Source organism: Dermacentor variabilis, chromosome 10 (assembly GCF_050947875.1).
Source record: "Dermacentor variabilis isolate Ectoservices chromosome 10, ASM5094787v1, whole genome shotgun sequence".
Classification (NCBI taxonomy): Eukaryota; Metazoa; Arthropoda; class Arachnida; order Ixodida; family Ixodidae; genus Dermacentor; species Dermacentor variabilis.
The window spans coordinates 34,550,214-34,570,894 of NC_134577.1; the positions used below are offsets into that span (position 1 = coordinate 34,550,214).

The window sequence follows — 20,681 nt, forward strand, 5'->3', positions numbered from 1 at the left end:
TGTTTTAGGCAATGTACACCACTGAAAAATGAACGAGAGAAGTGTCACTGCTTGGTTGCCGGCACCTTTTTTGAATGTGTAGCGGCATAGCCATGCCCTGCCAAGTTGCAAGGAAGACAACAGCAAGATGAACTCTGAGCTGGGCTGGAGTACGAGGGTTGTTATCAGCTTAAGTGTTGAGGCCTCGTAGGTTGATCCTTCCCAGATGTCTCTCTACTAAGCAACATGAGTAAAGCAGAAATAAACGAAGGTCGCTCTTTCTTCAAATGTACTGGCTATGGGATGAGTCATACAGCAGGCCACTGACCAATGTAAAAAAATGAAAATTGTGACATCAAATTTTATGGTTGTTGATATTGGATGGCAGTGATTTGTTTTACAAATAATGCTTTTACCTGACCAGAAGGTCTTCCGTTGAACTCTTGATGTGTGGCTACGGGATGGTATCTCTGCTGTGAGCAACAAGTGCTTGTCACTGCAGGCGGTTTTGACTGAACCTGCTCCTGAAGCTTTGCTATACAGTTAAAGAAAAAGTTTCTTTTTGCCTTTCACAAAAGTGATGAAAAGACTTCCGTGCATCAAAAGCAAGGTATCGGCAACGATGCTATGTTCATATATATACAGCCAGCAAAACCAGTAGCAGCTAAATGACAGTTTAAAAGAACTTTTTGCTGGGCGAGTTGGTGCATGGCTATGTTTTAGGAATGGTTGCACCTAAGAAAGAACAAACACAGGAAAAACGAGGTAGACGAAAGGAGCGCAAGTGATACTTCTGTTTCCTTATATCACACTGAACACAATTTCCTGCGCTGCTTGCGTTGACATGAGGCAGGCTTGATTTGTGCCCTCTCCCCATTCCGCCTTCCTTTTTTTGTTATGTGTGAGCACTGCCTATATATGCAGATTCGACACAAATATACCCAGTTGATAATTGTGCTCTTTTTGTGTACCTCGTTCTTTCCTGTGTTTGTTATTAAGCGCAACTCTTCCTAAAACATAGCTAAACGACATAGGTGCCAAGTAAACTTATTGCACAAATGTGCATAGGGAGTGCAGATAATTGTTGCAGCAGTGAATAAAGCTGGGGAAGAGATGCATGCTGCCAAGGATAGATGTTTCAAGAGCGCGGCAGGGTACGTAAACATCCACTCAAACCCATATAAGTGCTAAATGGTGGCAGGTAGTCCAGTGCATGAGCAATAAGTGATTTGCACATGCATACCAAGGTTTCTGCTGAAAAGTGTTTGCAGCGGCCTGCTTAGCCTGTTGCGAACTGTAGCCGTTAAATGTAATTAATTTTCTATAGACGTCTGTATACTGGTGCATGCATGCCACACAGTGTCAAATTTGCATGTTTTCATAGTAATCTGCACCGACACATGTTATCGTCATCACTGTAGTCTAATCAAACGGGAAGCCCTTTCCGACGAACTGCAGGATATATATATATTGGCTGGGATGGGGAGTGGTGGTGTGGCCAAAACATCAACTGGCGCGATGAGCTGTTTCCAGTCGGTAAGACAAACTTCTCGCGCGTGTCGCGCTAACGCCGCCGCTTGAAAAAGCTCAAAAGCTCAAAGTGCAAAAGGTCGATGGCACTGTTTCTGTTCTGTCCTTATTTTGCGCTGTGTCAAATCCTTTTGAACAATGAACATCCATCTCGAATAAGTGCGAAGTTTGGCAGATTCTTAGCTTATTTCGATAGAACCCAGATAACCCAGAAACTGTCGTCAGTGCAAATCGCCAATAACTATCGCGTAATTTCAAAATAAAACTCTTTACCCCGCCGTAGTTATTTGGGCTAATAAATTTCGCTTCACGTCAACTGCGCAATCTAGTGCGCCGTGCCCACGTGACCGTGCCATATCCATTGACCAAGGACGGGAGCTGGTGCTACCGGAAGACACTCGACGCTCACGGCATTCACCATCGCCATCGGCATCAAAACGAAAAAATCAAAACGAAAAGTATGGCGCCGTAAGCGATCACGCTGCAGCACGTTCGAAAACACATACGAAAGCTGGGACTATGGCAAGGGCATTCAGCTGAAGTCAAGTTTTTTTTCTCTCAAGTTCCGCGACGCCATCCGTGGCACACAGTGTCCGAATTCCCGCAGCCTTCGGGGCGTCGTCGTCATGTCGGAGGGCCAGAAAAATGCCGCGAAGCGGCTGATCAAGTGGCGCGACAGCGCTCGTCGTCAACTGTCGAGCGCCTCGTGCAGCGACGATCTCGCCGACGCCTTGCAATTCGTCCTCCGCAACGTTGCCAAAACTTTCAAGGCCGCGCTTCTATCGACCGACGACGACCGGAGAGAACAGTTGTCTCGGGACCTGAGCACCGTCTTGTGCCAGGTTTCGGCTCACCTCTACTTGCGTTCGCGCGATTTGTTGGTCGCCGACTGCGACGATGGCAGCGATCGGAGCAGCTCGAGCCGTTTCGACTACTGGGACCACCAGTGCGCGCTCCTCTCGTACTTGTTGGACCTGTCGCTCGTTCGCGACGAGCCCGCGGCGATCGGCAAGATCTGCTTCGTCCTGTCCAAGAGCAAGCACAGGGTGTGGGACGTTCTCGTGCAGACGTGGGCGATCTGCTGCTCGAGCGCACCTGTTCGTCTGGAGCTGCAGCCGCGGCTGCTGGACGTGTTCCGCTGGTTCGCGGCCTACTGCCCGCGCACGTGCGCGAGCGCTGTGCTGTACTTCAAGTTCGTTGTGTGCGCTGCGTGTCTGGCGAGACGGCTGCCCCAGCGCGGCTGGGAGACGGTCAAGCCCGTCGCCCTTTCCATCGAACCCGCGGAGTTCGATTTCGAAGAGTGGTTCGCCGCGCAGCCCGCCTTGGCCGCGCTTCTGCCTCGGTCCGAGGTGCCGAGATCCCGCCGAAAAGTGATCGCGCGCCTCTGCAAGAGCGCGTCGGACCCGGCGGAGCTGTTGGAAGCCTGCCGGACACTGAGCGAGTCCGGCGGTGGTTCCGCTGGCGTCCGGACGACGTGCGACGCCGCGGCGGACGTCGACATGTTCGTCATCGCGGACGAAGAGACACAGGCGCAGGAGGAGGACACGAAGACACCCGAGGTTAGTGTGCTCCGTTCGATTTGGCGAGAAAGCAAGTGACCGACGTCACCGTGATTTCCTCAGCCATATTGTCATCCAAATATGTGGTCGCGGTTCAGGCTACTACACTGAAGGAGGAAATTAGGAACGGCGCAGTTAGGCAGCCAGTTGATGATTTCAGTTTTTGTACAAGGTGCAGGGAAGATGCACTCTTTTGGAATGTGAACACATAAAGCTGAAAGTCCGCCTTTCAAACCTCTAAGTGTTAAAGTTTAGTTTTACAGTACTTACGTGGTGAGGCTTACAGGGAGAGAACGGGTTTGATGGAAACTCATGTCAGCACTGCTATGTGCAGGGCTTGCTACTTCAGATGAGAACGTCAAGGGACGCAATATGTTTAATTTGAATTGATGGCCTTTGAGGTTCATGGCAAACATGGTGGCTTAGCCGTAGCTTTCAGATCTATTGAAGTATACAAAACTTAGAATTGGGACGAGTGAACCGTACTAAGGGGGAGACTGTGGCTGGAAGCAGTGCTTTATTTTTGTGCAGCTCCTCTATTTACACTGTGGCACCCTCTATTCCAGATCGAGGATGAGCAGCTGCAAGCAATCATTGATTCAACACTGAGCCGTCTGCAGTCGACCATTGCCACGCCTCGTGCTAGTGACGCCGAGCCCAATTCTGAGGCTGTCAGCGATGCTAGCAACTCCCCGCTGAACACGAAGGCTTTCTTGGACAGGCTTCTCCGTAGCAGTGTTGCTGATACTGATGCTAGGGGAGCGTTGAAGAATGCAGAAGCGTCTGTGAAGAAGCTCGACCACAAGCAACAAGAGTCTGTTGAAGAGGTCGACGACAGCAAAGCAGTGGATCTCGTGCCTACACCGGTGAAAGGTGATGTTCATTTTCATTTTGGATCTGTCGATGTCTCTTGTTTACCTACTGCTTATGAGGCTTAGGTCAAGGGGATATTTCTGTTATCAAAAGCTTCTTAAGGAGTCACTAAATCAATCTACACTGAGAGGTTATGCTTCTGTAAACCTAGCAGTCCACTTTTTCTTTTATGCCGAGAGGTGACATAGTCACAGAGAAAATTGTGACAAAATGGGCAGCACAGTTCCAAAATTCTAATTGATATCGATTGAGCAGGCATTCTTAGCTGAACTGGTGATCTTGAAGGTTAGGCTTCTGAGAACTGCTGGCTCTTGTCATATGTGTGTCATTAGGATGGTAAATCTCTGGGAAAAATAACAAAACGCCATCCTCTGTCAAACACCACCACATCAGCATTTTCATTGATAGCTGTTATCAACATCATATTAGCTGTTTAATTCTTTTATATAAGAAAAGAAAGCATACAAAATCTTTCACTGATCTTTTCATGCCAGCAAATCATTGTGCATTACATTCGTATTTGAAAAATACATGTGCAGCTCACTTTATTTATTCACCCCACACTTCAACAAGAGAGATCTGATGAGAAAAAGAAACTTTCCCCAAGCATTTAGTTGTATAAAGTTCAAGCGTAATTTATTTTCATTCTGTTGATCCTGCTCAAAAGTAATGATCTGAACAGATGATGAAAGGAATCGAAAGCATCGAATAGCTGTGTTCCAGTCCGGAAACACAAATGCTTCGCATGAACTGAGTTGACAAGCATGGCTCGTCTCAGGCGAGAAAGGCAAAAAAAGCTGTGGCCTGAATCGGTGTCCCTAGTGCTTAACTGGTACAAACAGTGAGTACAGCTCGGGCTGAAGCCTTAAAGGGGTACTGAAACACTTTTAAACACTCTAAGAAAATGTTCCCCATCCGTAGGCAATGCTACTGTGCACATACAAGCCAAATATTACTCTACTGCATGCAGCAGCGATGCTACAGCCTTGCATGATAGGTAGATTCCTTTCTCTCCCCTGCTGCTTTCGAAACACCCATTTGCCTTTCATGCTATGCAACATCAACAATGATGATGTATGTGGTGCAAAGGCTCACAGGTACAGGCCAGTGGGCACATGCCTGCACTCACTTCCAGATTTTTGAAGAAACAAGAAAGTGGTGTTTGTTGATGCCTCCCTTTCGTCCTGTCGCCCTCGGGCACCTTTGTTAGAGGGGAACTGAGAAGAGTTATAAGCAATCTGCAGAAAGAAGAAATAATAGCACTCAACTTAGCTAGTTAATTTATGGCTGAGACGAGTTTGAACAGCCGACCTGAAAACTGGGACAAAGGGGTGTGTTAGGATGGGAACCAAAGGGCAAAAGAACAAGGGCAGGAACAAGGAAAAGAACAAGGAGAATGTCGCTCGCAATATGTATGAACCAACTAGCCCATCAACAAGTAGGGACGAAGGGAGGCAGACAAGGACGTTGTTGTTATTGTCCTTGACCGTGTTCCTTTGTCCCATCTTACAGTTTCAGAAAAATAGAATGAAGGAGTAATAGGCAGTGCTGCCTCATCATCATCATCATCATCATCATCAGCCTGGTTACGCCCACTGCAGGGCAAAGGCCTCTCCCATACGTCTCCAACAACCCCGGTCATGTACTAATTGTGGCCATGCCGTCCCTGCAAACTTCTTAATCTCATCCGCCCACCTAACTTTCTGCCGCCCCCTGCTACGCTTCCCTTCCCTTGGGATCCAGTCCGTAACCCTTAATGACCATCGGTTATCTTCCCTCCTCATTACATGTCCTGCCCATGCCCATTTCTTTTTCTTGATTTCAACTAAGATGTCATTAACTCGCGTTTGTTCCCTCACCCAATCTGCTCTTTTCTTATCCCTTAACGTTACACCTATCATTCTTCTTTCCATAGCTCGTTGTGTCGTCCTCAATTTGAGTAGAACCCTTTTAGTAAGCCTCCAGGTTTCTGCCCCGTAGGTGAGTACTGGTAAGACACAGCTATTATATACTTTTCTCTTGAGGGATAATGGCAACCTCCTGTTCATGATTTGGGAATGCCTGCCAAACGCACCCCAGCCCATTCTTATTCTTCTGATTATTTCCGTCTCATGATCCGGATCCGCCGTCACTACCTGCCCTAAGTAGATGTATTCCCTTACGACTTCCAGTGCCTCGCTGCCTATTGTAAATTGCTGTTCTCTGCCGAGACTGTTAAGCATTACTTTAGTTTTCTGCAGATTAATTTTTAGACCCACTCTTCTGCTTTGCCTCTCCAGGTCAGTGAGCATGCATTGCAATTGGTCCCCTGAGTTACTAGGCAAGGCAATATCATCAGCGAATCGCAAGTTACTAAGGTATTCTCCATTAACTTTTATCCCCAATTCTTCCCAATCCAGGTCTCTGAATACCTCCTGTAAACACGCTGTGAATAGCATTGGAGATATCGTATCTCCCTGCCTGACGCCTTTCTTTATTGGGATTTTGTTGCTTGCTTTATGGAGGACTACGGTGGCTGTGGAGCCGCTATAGATATCTTCCAGTATTTTTACATATGGCTCATCTACACCCTGATTCCGTAATGCCTCCATGACTGCTGAGGTTTCGACTGAATCAAACGCTTTCTCGTAATCAATGAAAGCTATATATACGGGTTGGTTATATTCTGCACATTTCTCTATCACTTGATTGATAGTGTGAATATGGTCTATTGTTGAGTAGCCTTTACGGAATCCTGCCTGGTCCTTTGGTTGCTGCCTCAGCTGAGAAGAACCATGGGAATGGGGAAAGTAAGCACGCCACTCTTTATATGTCTCTTTGTATTGGGTCATGAAAAATTTATCGGGAATACATTCCTTGTAAGATATCGCTTTTAATCCAGTTTGTTGGTCAGGTTTCAAGAAAATGCGTTTCAGGCCCTCTTATGTTCATGCATAAATTCTACAGCAGGCGAAATCCTAAGCTGGGCCGCAGAAGTGCCAAGTTTTCTGTCCTCCAGCACATTAGGATGGAGAGAATTTGTGGGATGGTGGATGTTAAGCTCTTACTCACTAAGCATGTGCTGAACATACAACTTTTTGCAAGTTCTGTCCATCGTAAGGCTCTGGAGGATGGAAAACTTTGCACTTGTGTGGCCCAGCTTAAGATTTCGTCGGCGGCACATGCTGATCAATGCTCAGATCTGCCTGGCACTGGGGTTGTGAAACACACCATGACCATATTGCTGAAACTTGAGTTTCTAAGGCACTCGACAGGTTAATAGGAGTGAGAAGGCAGAAGCAGTGCTCTACATTTCAAAGGAAGCCACAGGACAGCGCTTATCCTGTGTTGAATGCGGGCGGACAAGTGCTTAGTGAAGGAGGAAAGAATGGCTCATGAGGTGATGAGCACTCAGGTCCATGCTAGAGACGTTGATGACGGGACTGGGACTTTGGGACCGCTGGAATTCATAGCTGGGGCTTGATTGTAGAGACCCCAGATGGCACTGGTGCTACTACACATGTCTTGTTAGAATGTTGGAGCATTCATATAGAAGCAGATGAATAAATGTGGTCAGCCTTCATGAAGGCCCTGGGGTCTAAGGAAAGATGATATTCCTGGGAGACTGAACAAGTTCTTGAAACTTGTTAAGTTCACTCTTTTGCTTTTTTTGAATACAGTGTAGTCCATCTTTACCAATAGTAACTAGGCCTGTGCAGACGTAGTCAATATCCATTATGACACATTGGTCTGGTGCAACATCTTCAAGGTGACATTGCCATGTGTCTTGTTTTTATCTATTTTGGCCTATTAGGCACCTTCCATTTGTGAGAATGCTATTTTTTTTTGCATCGTTGAAGGCTTTTTGACACACCGAATAGCAACAGTAGGCGTCTGCAACCTCCGCAGCGATAAATTTCGGCTACCCAACAAAGGAACCCCACAAGGATCAGTTATTTCACCCCTCCTTTTCAATATCGCAATGATCAACCTACCGAAACAACTCAACGCCATACCAAACCTATGCCATGCCCTTTACGCCGACGACGTCACGCTCTGGACCAAAGCGCCTACTACTGGACAACAAGAACGGAATCTACAAGAAGCCGTTGATACTATTGAAAGATACCTCCGAGACTGCGGTCTCCAATGCGCACCCGAAAAGTCGGAGCTTCTCGTCCTGAGAGCACGGACACGAGGAAGACCACCTAACTATATCGAACCCGATCCTAGCGTCTCGCTCAACGGAACCAAGATCCCCACAGTCGACTCTCTTCGCGTACTCGGACTTCACATCCACAAGGACGGATCAGGGGCGGCCACTCTCCCGCGTCTCCAACGCACACTGTCACAAGTTACGCACCTCGTCAAGAGGATCACAAACCAAAGAAGCGGAGTCAAGGAGCACGACACACTAAGCATTATTCAAGCTCTCCTAACTAGTGGTATCACATACGGAACTCCCTACTTGACGCTCAAGCCGGCAGAAATAAAAAAACTCAATGTTGTCATTCGAAAGGCAATCAAAGTAGCCTTGACGCTCCCACCCATGGCATGAACGGAGAAACAGCTCAAGCTCGGCGTCCACAATACGTGGGAACAGCTTGTCGAGGCTCATAAGATCAGCCAACTAGAGCGGCTCAAGCTCACACCCACCGGACGTTTTGCGCTACCTCAAATACAGTGAAAGCTTCATTGCAGACACAGACCAGAAAGCAAGAATCCCACCTGCAGTCCGAGACTGCATCAGCGTTACAAGTATACCGCGCAATATGCATCCAACTTATCATAAGGAGCGTCGGCAAAGCAGAATCCGTGCACTCAGCAAGAAATACGGGAGCAACCCTGATAGGAGGTACACCGATGCTGCCCGGTATATTAAACGAAACGCCTTTGCCCTAAGCGTTACGGATCACCAAGGCAAAGAACTTGCAGCTGTCACCATCCGAGCAAGAGCCCCTGAGACTGCAGAAGAAACGGCAATTGCTCTGGCAATAACAACTTGCCCTGAAGTAGCCGTAATACTAACAGACTCCCAAGCAGCAGCTCGCAACTATCAAAAAGGCCGCGTATCAGAAACAGCACTCAAAATACTAAGAAATCGCATCGCACGCGCCCCGCTCCCCGACACTTACATCAACTGGGTCCCAGGCCATCAGGGCATGACAGGAAATGAGGCGGCACACGCCGCTGCCCGCGAGCATACCAGCCGGGCTTTCCTGCCATCCCACACTAGGCCGGCCACCAACGTTGATGACATCACCCTAAAGTACTCGGAGCTTCTGCAACACCACCGACTCAGCAGAAGAATGTACGCTTTACCAAACAAGAATCTGAGCAAAGAGGAAGAAGTCATCCTGCGCCGCCTACAGACCAACACCTACGTGCACGGAATAATGATGCACAGACTGTATCCTACGCAGTACTCGTACATATGTCCCCATTGCGACGTTCCAGACACCCTGCAACACATGGTCCAGGATTGCCCACTGCATGACACACCCACAGACCTTACCTCACAAGCTCCACAAGACGACTCCAAAGAAAGCCGCCCCATAGAAGCACAAAATGAGCGCCCGAACTCACCGCAGATTCATACGATAACTGAAACGTGGGAGGCCAAGCTTTCCTCCGATGACCTGGACGACCAACGCAGTCTCGTCGCCCGGGCCAAAGAGGCAGCCCAAGCCAGAGGGTTCTTGGAATGAGGAATCCTCCCACCTAGGGTGAACCGGGTTCTGACTCGGTTTACCGTTTCGGAAAATAAAAGTTTAGTTCTCTCTCTCTCTCGTTGAAGGGTGGTTCACTGCTGTACTACAGATCAAATAATTTCTCTATAGTGTCCTTTCAAGCTGACACAAAAGTAAATATTATGCACACTGCTGTTTATTCAGCTTTGGGTACACATTAAAGTGCTTGAGGCAGTCATAATTAACCTTAAGGTCACCACTATAACATCTTTGATAACCCCCATTTGATTTTGAACATTGAAACACTCTAAATAATCATACCATAATTTTTTCTTTGTGTAGCAGACCTCCGTCTAGTTCTTTATTTCTTTCACCTGGTTTATTGTTGCCCATTGATGTGATTGCTAACAATTAACGTCTCTTTAGGACAGAACTCTTCATCTGATAGCATGTTACCTTTGGCAGTGTTTTTATTACTGTGCTTATTGAATACTTTGTTCATTTCATCTTGTTTGTAGTTCTGCCTCAATTTGTATTTACTTTACAAAATTGCCACTTTATGCATGTACGGCATTCAATTCTATAACGTCCTTCCTAAGCACAAATTACTTTTGCTATCTTATTTTTTCCCTCTTCCATATTGCAGTCATCATGCATGTCAATAATGTTTCATTCAATATATATACATTTTAGGCATCTATACAGCTATAAGATTTTAGTCCCATTTACAGCAACATGCACCACTGAACATCGCTCCTGTTTTATGCCTTATAAACACTGAATAAACATTATACCGGTGCTCTTTGGCCAGATCAGGCCCATGTGACAATAAAGCACACAAATAATAATAATAATACTAAGTAATAACAGTATAATACTGTTCATTAATCCACTTCTTCTTGGACCACATTTTGGCCTGCAGTATCCTTTGAATAATAACATTTGGACTTTCACTCCCCTAAAAGCATGCTTTGCAGTTGAGTTGGAGCCAGCAGCTGACAATGTATTCTTCTTTGCAATGCAGGTGATAAGCATACAAGCATGGCTCAGGTAGCAACATCGAAAGAAGAAGGGGCTGTTGCAAATTGTGCAGACAGCACACCTGCGGCATCACCTCCGCGAAAAAAATTTAGGAGACGAAGAAGGGCTCACACAAGAAAGATTCATTCCTCAGGCAAGCAACATGCAGTAGTGGAATTTAATGCCAAGCTGCCCACATCAAAAGCCGCAGAAGTGTCTTTTACTTTTGCAGCCAGTATGGAGGATGAAGTTCAGCACGAAACTCCACTTTCCCAAAAGTCCTCACTTCAAGAACATTTGCAGAAACTGCCTTCAGTTTCAGCTGTGCAGGATTCAGATGCTACAACAATGCCTATTGGCGACCAATGTCTAGTGAAGGGAACAGACCAAGGCAGTGTCATTCACCTTGAAGAGGATTCAAGTGAGCACCATGACTACAAAATAGGCAATGAGATGTCATTGTCGATGGGCAGAGAGGAGTCTAGAGATTTTTTGAATTTACAAGCTGAGCCAGTTGCGAAAGCTCTGAAAGAAACTTCACTACGAAACCACCGAACTGGCAAGGCAGTTTTGTCTGATAAAGGTGAAGGGCTGGGAGCTTCTTCATGTTCGGAAGTTGATTCGACAGCAAATTCAGGTTTGCTTCCAGGTCACCAAGCTCGGAAGGCGACAAAGCCTCGCAGGCATAGGATCATTAAAGCTTCGTCAGAGGAGTCTGGCAGTCGGCAGGAACTGTCCTCGGTTTCAGCTGCGCAACACTTGGGTGCTGTAATGAATTTTAATGTTGGCCAGTGTCCAGGGAAGAGGACGGAGAAAGACAGCATTGGAGACCTTGAAGAGAAAACGCTCAGGCACCACGATGCCAAAATTGACAATCAAAAGTCATTGATGAAGGGCAGACAGGGGCATGGCAGACACTTTGAGGATGCCACCGAAACTATTTCAAGTTCATCAGATGATGGGGCTGCAGAGAAAAACGATGGACAGCTAATGCGTGATGACATCAGTGAAGCTCTTTCAAGTTTGTCAGATGTTGAGGTTGCAGAACAAAATGGCAGGCAGTCACTGCATGATGATGCTGAAACTCAATCAAGTTTGGATTCAGAGTCTTCTCAGGACGTATCATCTTCGAGCTCAGAATCTGAGGCTTCTGGTGAACACTTATGCAGCCAAAGCGCATCTGGCAGTTCAGTCAAAAAGAGAATAGCTGCTTTGTCTCCAGGTAAGAGACCTTCAGAAACAGCTTCCACTCATAGTGGGGAAACCTGTAATGTCCAGGAAAGGCAGAGAAAGATGCTGAGCAATTTTCCAGAGCCAGAATATAAGAAAAGTGCCTTTAAAGGGAATTATAATGTTTCAGCATCAAGGTATGCCAAAACATCTGGAGTACATTCAGATTTGGAGTCCATGTCTCCTGCAAAGCTAGGGAAAATACAGTGCCATCCTGCTACGGTTCTTGAGGCTAGAGATGTCACATCGAGAACCGCGAAGAAGGCATATAGGAGCAGAATTGTCAGTTCCTCCGAGTCTTCTGATGAAGAATGCAGCATTGAACGCCCAGTGCTGCAAGAGTCTGTGTCTTCTGACGAAGAGCACAGTGTTGAACACTCGGCACAACAAGGAGCAGAGTCTTCCAACGAAGAATGTAGTGTTGAGGCTAGAGATGTCACATCGAGAACTGTGAAGAAGGCACATAGGAGCAGAATTGTCAGTTCCTCCGAGTCTCCTGATGAAGAATGCAGCATTGAACGCCCAGTGCTGCAAGAGTCTGTGTCTTCTGACGAAGAGCGCAGTGTTGAACACTCGGCACAACAAGGAGCAGAGTCTTCCATTGAAGAATGTAGTGTTGAGGCTAGAGATGTCACACCGAGAGCTGCGAAGACGGCAAATAGGAGCAGAATTGTCAGTTCCTCCAAGTCTTCTGATGAAGATAGCAGCATTCAAAACCCAGTGCTGCAAGAATCTGTGTCTTCTGACGGAGAGCGCAGTGTTGAACACTCGGCACAACAACGAGCAGGGTCTTCCAATGAAGAATGTAGTGTTGAGGCTAGAGATGTCACACCGAGAACTGCGAAGATGGCATATAGGAGCAGAATTGTCAGCTCCTCCAAGTCTTCTGATGAAGATAGCAGCATTCAACACCCAGTGCTGCAAGAATCTGTGTCTTCTGACGAAGAGCGCAGTGTTAAACACTCGGCACAACACGGAGCAGAGTCTTCCAACGAAGAATGTAGTGTTGAGGCTAGAGATGTCACACTGAGAACTGCGAAGAAGGCACATAGGAGCAGAATTGTCAGTTCCTCTGAGTCTTCTGATGAAAAATGCAGCGTTGAACATCCAGTGCTGCAAGAAGCTGTGTCTTCTGACGAAGAGCACATTATTGAACACTCGGTGCAACAAGGAGCGAAGTTTTCCAATGAAGAATGCTGTGTTGAACACTCGGCACAAGAAGCTGAGTCTTCGGATGAAGAGCGCAACGTTGAACACTCGGCACAACAAGAAGCCAAGTCTTCTGACAAAGAGCATGGTGTTGAATACTCACCAAAACAAGAAAGTTACTCTTCCAATGAAAAGTGCAGTGTTGAGCACTCAGTGCAACAAGAAGCTGAGTCTTCCGATGATGGATGCGATGATGAACACCTTTCAGAGTCGGAAGCGAGACAGCCCGGAGTGTTTTCAGAATTGGCCAATGAAATCCCATGTGGGCAGCGGTCACCAGGTGCTTTGTCACTGCAGGATATGCACATCTCGCCTTCAGAAAGTGATGAAGATGGTCCGCTCTTTCCGGGGCTTAAGGGCACTCATCTGGCTACTGAATCAGACGCTGATACTGTGGCGATACAGTCGAACGATGAAGGGGTTGCTTTCGGCAGACAACATGCGGGGAGCCTGTCGCAAGCCACAACCGTTTCAGCGTCGTCCCAGAGGCGCTCGCCATCACCTTTTTCGAAGCTGAGAGAAAGAGTGATGTCTTTTCAAGAGGATTCTGACGATGAAACAGATACTATGGCTTTCGGAGGAAAGGAAGCATCTTTAGTCGGCAAACACTGTCTCTTTAAGGTGCCGCTTGTGAAGAAGGTGGGCACCCCTACAACCCAACAGTCGGTTAAATTGAAGCCTCAGGATGTACGGCACAACATAGATGAGAGGAGATCATCTAGAAAGAGCCAACCTGCCCACAGAAGGGCGTGCTCGCGTAGTTCAGTCTCTTTGCAAAGGGAACAGGGAGCAGTGCCTGACAAAGAACAAGGTTCAGAAACCGACTCCTATAATGCAGCTGTGGCTACAAATGGCACAGCCAGTGTAAGCTTGAATAGTGACACCATGGGGTCAAGGCACATGTCAATGGAGAAGTCTAAAGTTCTCAGTCCAGGCATGAAGCAGGCAGGCATTTGTCAAAACAGCTCTGGAGCATCGTTGCCCAAGAATAAACTATTGAAGCCATCCAAAGTTGCCAATACCTCAGATGCAGAATCGGAGCAAAATGGTGCTTCTGAATCAGACTCTGATGACGATGAAAGAGATGCGAACACTGCTCTTGAGTCCGGAAAATGCACAACACAAGGCCCATCTAAGACAGAGGAACTGGCAAAAGTTGAAGCTTCACCTTCGAATAGAAGGAAACGGGCACCTTGTCCAAATCTTTTGCCTTTGGATCCCACCAGGCCAAAAAGAGCAACACTGATGTTGTCTTCTGATCACAATTTTGATGCTGCAAGTGTCAATGTGGTTAAGGAGAGTGCATGCAGTGAGCAGTCACGGCAAAATGAGGTCAATGCCAGGCAACTGCAGGAAGCCGAATCTGAAGCATCTGCCCAAAGAAAAAGCACACGTAGTTGCGCCAAAAGACTGCCATTTGGGCAGCAAAAAGAACAAGTTCACCATTCTGACTCTCGCAACACATTCAAAGATTTATGCGACCAGCCTGTGCCAAGCAGCAATTTGGCAAAAATTCCGTCAAAGGGAAAGCAAAAGCACGGTGACCCAGGCGACGGGAATTCCTCAGCTCTGGAAAAGCCGCACACTCCTGCAAAACCTTCCAGTAGTTGTGCGACTCGTGGAATAGAAGTGTCCAGAAGACCAGACAATCTAAGTGATGATGGAATCAAATGTGATGTTTCTCACGAACGTACATGTCCCGTGTCACCTATGAAAAAGCCAACGTCATCTATGACCAAGCAGAAATCTGAAATTGAGGCAGAAGCTACAAGCAGGAGTAGGCAGCTGGCTTCTGGCAGCCTGCGCATATGTTCATTATCACCAATTCGTGGCAGGACCCCTTCGTGTGAGGTACAGCAAACAGGGCAGGCTGAATTTGGAGTCCTGACTCGGAGTGCACGCAGGCAACTGTCCTATGCTAATGGTAAAACCTCCCTGTCCCAAAAAAGAATAACAATGTCTGCAGAGGGACTGGGACCTGACGTAAAATCAAATGCTATGTCTTGCGGCAAGACAGCTAAAAGTGTGCTAAATGAAGATGTAGAACCAGCACCGTTGCAGGCGAAGGGAAGGGTCTTGCAGGATAGCACAAGTGATAGCCACTCTGTCATGAGAAGTGACATTTCACCTGCACAAACAAAAGATAATGCCATATCTGAGAAAGAATTAGAAAATGGAGGCAAGAGAGTGAGCAGTGCATCTTCAAGGCAAAACACATTATCGCCATCTCCAAGACCAACTAAACTGCCTATAGTAAAACTAGATCGTATGCAGAATAATGAAACAGGACCTCTAGCCACTGTTAATGGCAACAACTTGCCCAGAACACGCTCAATTTCAGCTTCATTGCAAGGCAGGGAGGCGGATGCATCAAACACCACATTTGATGGTCTGATTACCAGCAAGGGAAGGCAAGTAGGTTCTGACATGAACAACACCACAGCTTTGGCAAGGTCACCATTAAGATCAGCATCCAAGCGCAGACGGGTCGTTGATGCTTGCTTGAACTCGACATCTGCCCTGGACACTTTTGAAGATGATTCATCTAAGACAAGTGTCTGCCTTAGCGGGCTGACACAGGTGCCTTTGTCACGAAATCCTCACGCTTCAGACGACTCTACGAGTTCCGACCAAGAGGGGGGCCACTTTGTTCATAGCGCCCAGCAGCGAAGACTGTCGTTGCGAAGGCTGCCGTCACGAAGGTTGCCCCAACGTAATAAGAAAGAGGATTTCATTATTGACGTTGATGAGGAGGTCCGTTCTCTTTCGGACTCTGATGATGATGATGATGATCCTACCTACGAAGTTGGTGATGTAAATCTTGATGCCAGCATTGCTCGCTTAAGAAGACTCAAAGTGCCTCTTTATACACCAGAAAAGGAAGCGCAGTCAAGAACGTCGAGTGCTGCTTCGAGCTACAAAGCGGCAAACAGCAGTGCAAAAAGGACTGGACGGCTCTCATTAGCTGCAATACGAGCTTCGCAGTCCGATAGGAGCCCGAGCTCCCAGTCCAGTCTGTCGCCTCCTTTCAGTCCAGTAGCAACTGCGTCCAGCGGTATTCCAGAAACGCAGAGTCCAGCGTCCAACTTCTGCTTGAGTCATTCACCTTCCAGGCATGCTAAAAGTTACGATAAGCAGAACACCATGATGCCGGGAAGGCGAGCAATAAAAAATGGACAGAGTTCCTCTGAAAACAAGGACCATGTGTTGTCAGTGTTGGAAGACCCACAAACTCTCAGCACGACAAACACAGGAAAGTCTCCAGAAAAAATGTCAATTCTCAGGCGGTCAACACGTTTAAGTACAAAACAGGATATGCCCGTGTTCCAAACTAGTTCAAACCACTTGAAGAGTGGTGAACTTGCGGCACCGTCACATTCAAGCCACCTAAACAAGGACTTTGAGGTCGTTGTCCGAGAGCAGACTGTACGCACCTCCAAAAGGAACAAGAGTTTGAAAATGAGTCCTTCATTGCAAATGCATGTGAAACATCCTGATGAAAAGTCGGGCGCAGCTGAAAAGGCATCGGTGATAGACGATGCATCAAGCTCTGTCTGCTCAACCTGCAATCGCTGTGTGAAGGCTGCCAGTACTCAGGACAGTGGGACTATGACTGACGACAGTTACCTTCATGATGAAGATGCTTTTTCGGATTCACAGAGATATTCTAAGCGTAAGAAGGTTGGCTGCAGTGCTTCAGCGTCACATTCAAAGGCCAGAGCCTCAAGGTCATCTTGCCGACACGGTTCAGCAACTCAAGAAGCCAGTGTTCCAACACGGCGCAGCTCACGAACAACTGCAGGCACATTACGTCGACTGAGTTACGCTTGAAATACTGCTACGTGTGCTGAGAAAAAGTCTAATGGACAATGTCTATTGGAACTGTCAGTGTTACTTACGTTACTTACTCAGTGTTACCTTGTGGGTGCCATTCAGAAAGCTGTGCCATTGAACTGCATTGTTACAGCTTATATCACTAAAAGATATACATATATATGTTATGTTAAGTCTTGTGTTAGCGAAGTTCATATTGCTTTTTTTAAGCTGAGTGTAGCATCAAGTTCATTCTTGAAGGCAACACATCTTGATGCACTGTTTTGCGATAGTCATGTTGTACACGATGCAGTAGTGTACAGTCGAAGGGCAGCTGATCTCACAGTGTGGACTTGGACAAACTGTGTACTGGTGTGGTTTACCAGGCTTGTTGTAGGTGTCATGCCCTCATTGTTATGCAGAATATTCACCTCAGTACATTAATAGAATTGTTGTAGGCATAAGTACTAAGCAAACGCTTTGTTAATCACCTTGTAGGATTGGGATTTCATTGCATTTAGTTATTTCATCACTTAGCTTCTAGACTCTTGAAATTGTTTGAAAAGCAGTGTTAATGTCTTGAGCACCAAAATACACTGAAAATGGACTGTACGAAAAAGAAGGTAGTCTTTTCAGGAATTAGAAAAAGGTTATTCATAACTTATTGAAAATCATCATGTACCACTGCCTTTGTGGAAATTAAACATGAACTGTCATAGTCATGATCTTAGGTCCACTAAGAGAAAAGGCTTTCACTGTCTAATTAATGCACATGCTTATGTTTATTTGTCTTGGCAAAGTGCTGTCTGTGGGCATAGTTAAGTAAACTTGCCACCAAAAGGAAAACTTTACATGTTGAGAACAAAGCACTTAGGTGTGAAGAGGCAAAGCAAATAAATTGTCACATGTACAGGGTGTTCTACTGTCCGCGTAAATGTGTGTATCTGTGCTTGTATTGCGTGCTGTGCAAGCTGCACATGTCCATCCCACGTCGTCTGCTATCGAGGTGATGTGTAAAAGCCATTGGATATGCAGCTGCAAAGCACATAAATTCTTGCACATAGGGAAGGTGATCTTCTGTTATTTTCAACAAGCATTCCTGCTTACACAGCGTGCTGTGTGAGCTGCGCTTGGCTCTGCCTTGTTTGTTACATGGGCAGGTGCTTTACAATTTGCGACAAAGAAAAGTTTGCTCAATCGAGCACGAGAGCATTAGTTCGCGGTCAAAGTGAATTTGCTGTAAATTCCCATGAGATGACAAGATTATCAGCGTCTGAAGCGAACAAGGAGACTTTTCTCCTGTCTGCTCAAGGTGTCCTCACCTTTGTAACAGACAACAATTTTGTTGGTCGCACTAGTCCTGCTCATTGCCTCACTGCATTAGTGGAGTGCGCCGAATATGCTTTTTTGGCACCTTGGCTGGCATGGCAAGCAGCAGCTATGAACTAGATTATTCATGCTAACAGTAGACCACCCTGTATAACTGGGCATGCCAGTTACACTCAAACTACTTGAGCTACTTATAAAGGGAAAAAGTGCAGTTACCAAGCAACTTCTGGGGCTGTTTCTGTTCAGCTTTCAATGTATAGGCTTAAGGAGGTTCATCTGTAAAAAAATTTGAGTGACTGTTTTTGTCCGAGCTACTGCTTTTTATATTGACGCTTTTATAGAAAGTGCTTTCTGCAAGTTCTTGCAGGGAATGGGTCATTCCTTGGGTTGCAGCCAATTTCTTGTCTTAGGCTTACATTGAGATTCATTGATGCTTTAATGTTGGTTAGCATTGTGGTAGTTTCAACACAAAGTCAGAAGTCACAAAGGTGCATTGATTTGTATTCACTACAGCTAAAAAATTTCGAAACTTAAGTTTTTTTTTTTACTTTGTTGGGACACCTTTGTTGAGATGATAGTATATGCTACATGTGTCAGATGTTCTGTTGGTAGGGTACACATTGTTTACGCAACATCAGAGATTGAGTAGCGATCTAAAGCTTTCCACTATTGCAAGGACAGCTTTGATGACATAATTGTTTATGCAATGTGCTTTCTTATGTGCACTTTCTAAACTGTCATTTACTGTGATCATGTGTTCAGTATTGAGGTTAAGGTTGTTCATTTCAGAGAGCCATATAGGGAGTGTGCATTTTTGTTATGTCATATTGTTCATCGTTCACTCCTGTCATCCATGCATCAAGGGCTGCGTGATGGTTTATCCCCTTAAAGTTTTATGGGGCAAGGTTTGCAAGAATTTAATAAAACTGAACTCCACGGAAATTCTTGGAAGTTTGGCTACCTGTTGCTATCTTTTATAATCCCTCTGTAGTTTGGCCATGTGAGCGTTGAGCAAGGTCGATATGCAATTAATAAAGTTTGAGGGTCTCTTTAATGCTTTGAAACCTTTAAATTAAAATTGTGACAATTCTTGCAGCACTAATGCATAGTCAAAGTGTAAAAGGTGTTCATTTCATTGGAAGCTGTAGGTCCAGGTTTTAGAAGAATAAGTATGACAACACTAACTGTGCAACACTCATGTCATCCTTATAAAATCATTGCAGGCATGCCGAGCAAACTTTCATCATTCATTTTCAATAATAACGGCAACCTGCTGATCTGTCCTTGTGGACGAGTGACATGAGTCACCTGCGTGTGGCATCCATCAAGGATTCACCTGTGCTGCCCCTGGCAGCTGTCTGGCTAGGAGATTTAAAGCCACTGTGCTATCCTGCACATTTTATATTTTCTTTGCTGCAAGCAGCAAGAGGTACATGTGAGCATTGGGCATTCTGCGTGATCCCTGTGCAACATAGCAGTGTAGCTGCTGCCGACATTTCAAGCACGTGGTTCCTGTCATTCTTTGTTGCATCCATTGAATCAACAGAAATTGCATTGGCTTGCTTTCACAGAAAAAGCTGTTTGAGGTATGCAATGGTGGCAGAGCGTCATTCTTAATTTTCTTATCACAGCAAGTGGGCATGTACAATCAGAGTGAAAGGTTGCCTTTTGAGTACAATATGTTGTTGAAAGGGATTAATTTGTGTGTTGTTACATCCGCGTCTGTTCTGTTGCACAATAATACAATACGCAATAATACACAATACACACAATAATCACAATCAAAATAATAATCAATAATGGATTACCAACTTGCCCAGAATGGTTCTCTCATTAAGTTCATTTTGTAAAGTCGTGAAACTGCACAAATCCAGAAAGACCTTAAGTGTAGGAAAGTATTTATGTACTACCCATCATTCCCATGATGTCTGAACTGTCACACCTGCGGGTCTCGTAGACATCAGCGCCACAGTTAGCTCTAGTAAATTTTGTTGGATACACCATATACGGTACGCGGCCTCCGAGATGTGCGCCTACAATCTCGGAGGCCATGTAAGTGCACAAGCAATAAGTTGAGTGCATGCTTCAACTGGCATATCCCTTCGGCTGTGAGCTAATCTGAGAAGCGGTGCAATGAGTAAGAATAGCGCACCAGCCGGAAAGTGGATGTCGGCATCATTGTAATGTTCGCTACAGCATTGCAGCAAGGGGTCGCGCCATCAATACTTCTTCACGGCGAGTTTGCCCACGAAAGCTGGCTGCGCGACGTAATGAATTCTTCCGTCTGGTTTCTTTCCTTCCTCCATGGTATTACCAGCTTTCAGTCGGGTACATTTCCTGTAGAGGCGCCCAGTCATGAAGGAAAGAAAAGAATAGGAGGGAGGAAGCATTGCGCAACATCGATTGAAGCCTAACGAGTCGGCCCTACACGTGATATTCGCATGAGAGGGCGCGAAAGGTTTCAGTGCTG

At 46.1% G+C, this 20,681-nt stretch overlaps 1 protein-coding gene across 1 annotated transcript; it reads left to right on the plus strand.

Annotated features, from left to right (window-relative positions):
- Positions 1 to 1,609: 1,609 nt before the first annotated feature.
- On the plus strand, positions 1,610 to 19,162 carry LOC142560289 (uncharacterized). The gene is made up of 3 exons (XM_075672264.1): positions 1,610 to 3,068; positions 3,635 to 3,941; positions 10,635 to 19,162. The coding sequence occupies exons 1-3, from the start codon at positions 2,136 to 2,138 to the stop codon at positions 16,898 to 16,900; spliced, it is 7,506 nt and encodes a 2,501-aa protein (XP_075528379.1). The 5' UTR covers positions 1,610 to 2,135; the 3' UTR covers positions 16,901 to 19,162.
- The last annotated feature ends 1,519 nt before the right edge of the window (positions 19,163 to 20,681 follow it).

Coding starts and splice junctions, on each gene's coding strand:
- LOC142560289 (XM_075672264.1), top strand. CDS start 2,136: ATGTCGGAGGGCCAGAAAAATGCCGCGAAGCGGCTGATCAAGTGGCGC. Junction 3,069..3,634: donor AGGACACGAAGACACCCGAG/GTTAGTGTGCTC, acceptor CCTCTATTCCAG/ATCGAGGATGAGCAGCTGCA. Junction 3,942..10,634: donor CGTGCCTACACCGGTGAAAG/GTGATGTTCATT, acceptor TTTGCAATGCAG/GTGATAAGCATACAAGCATG.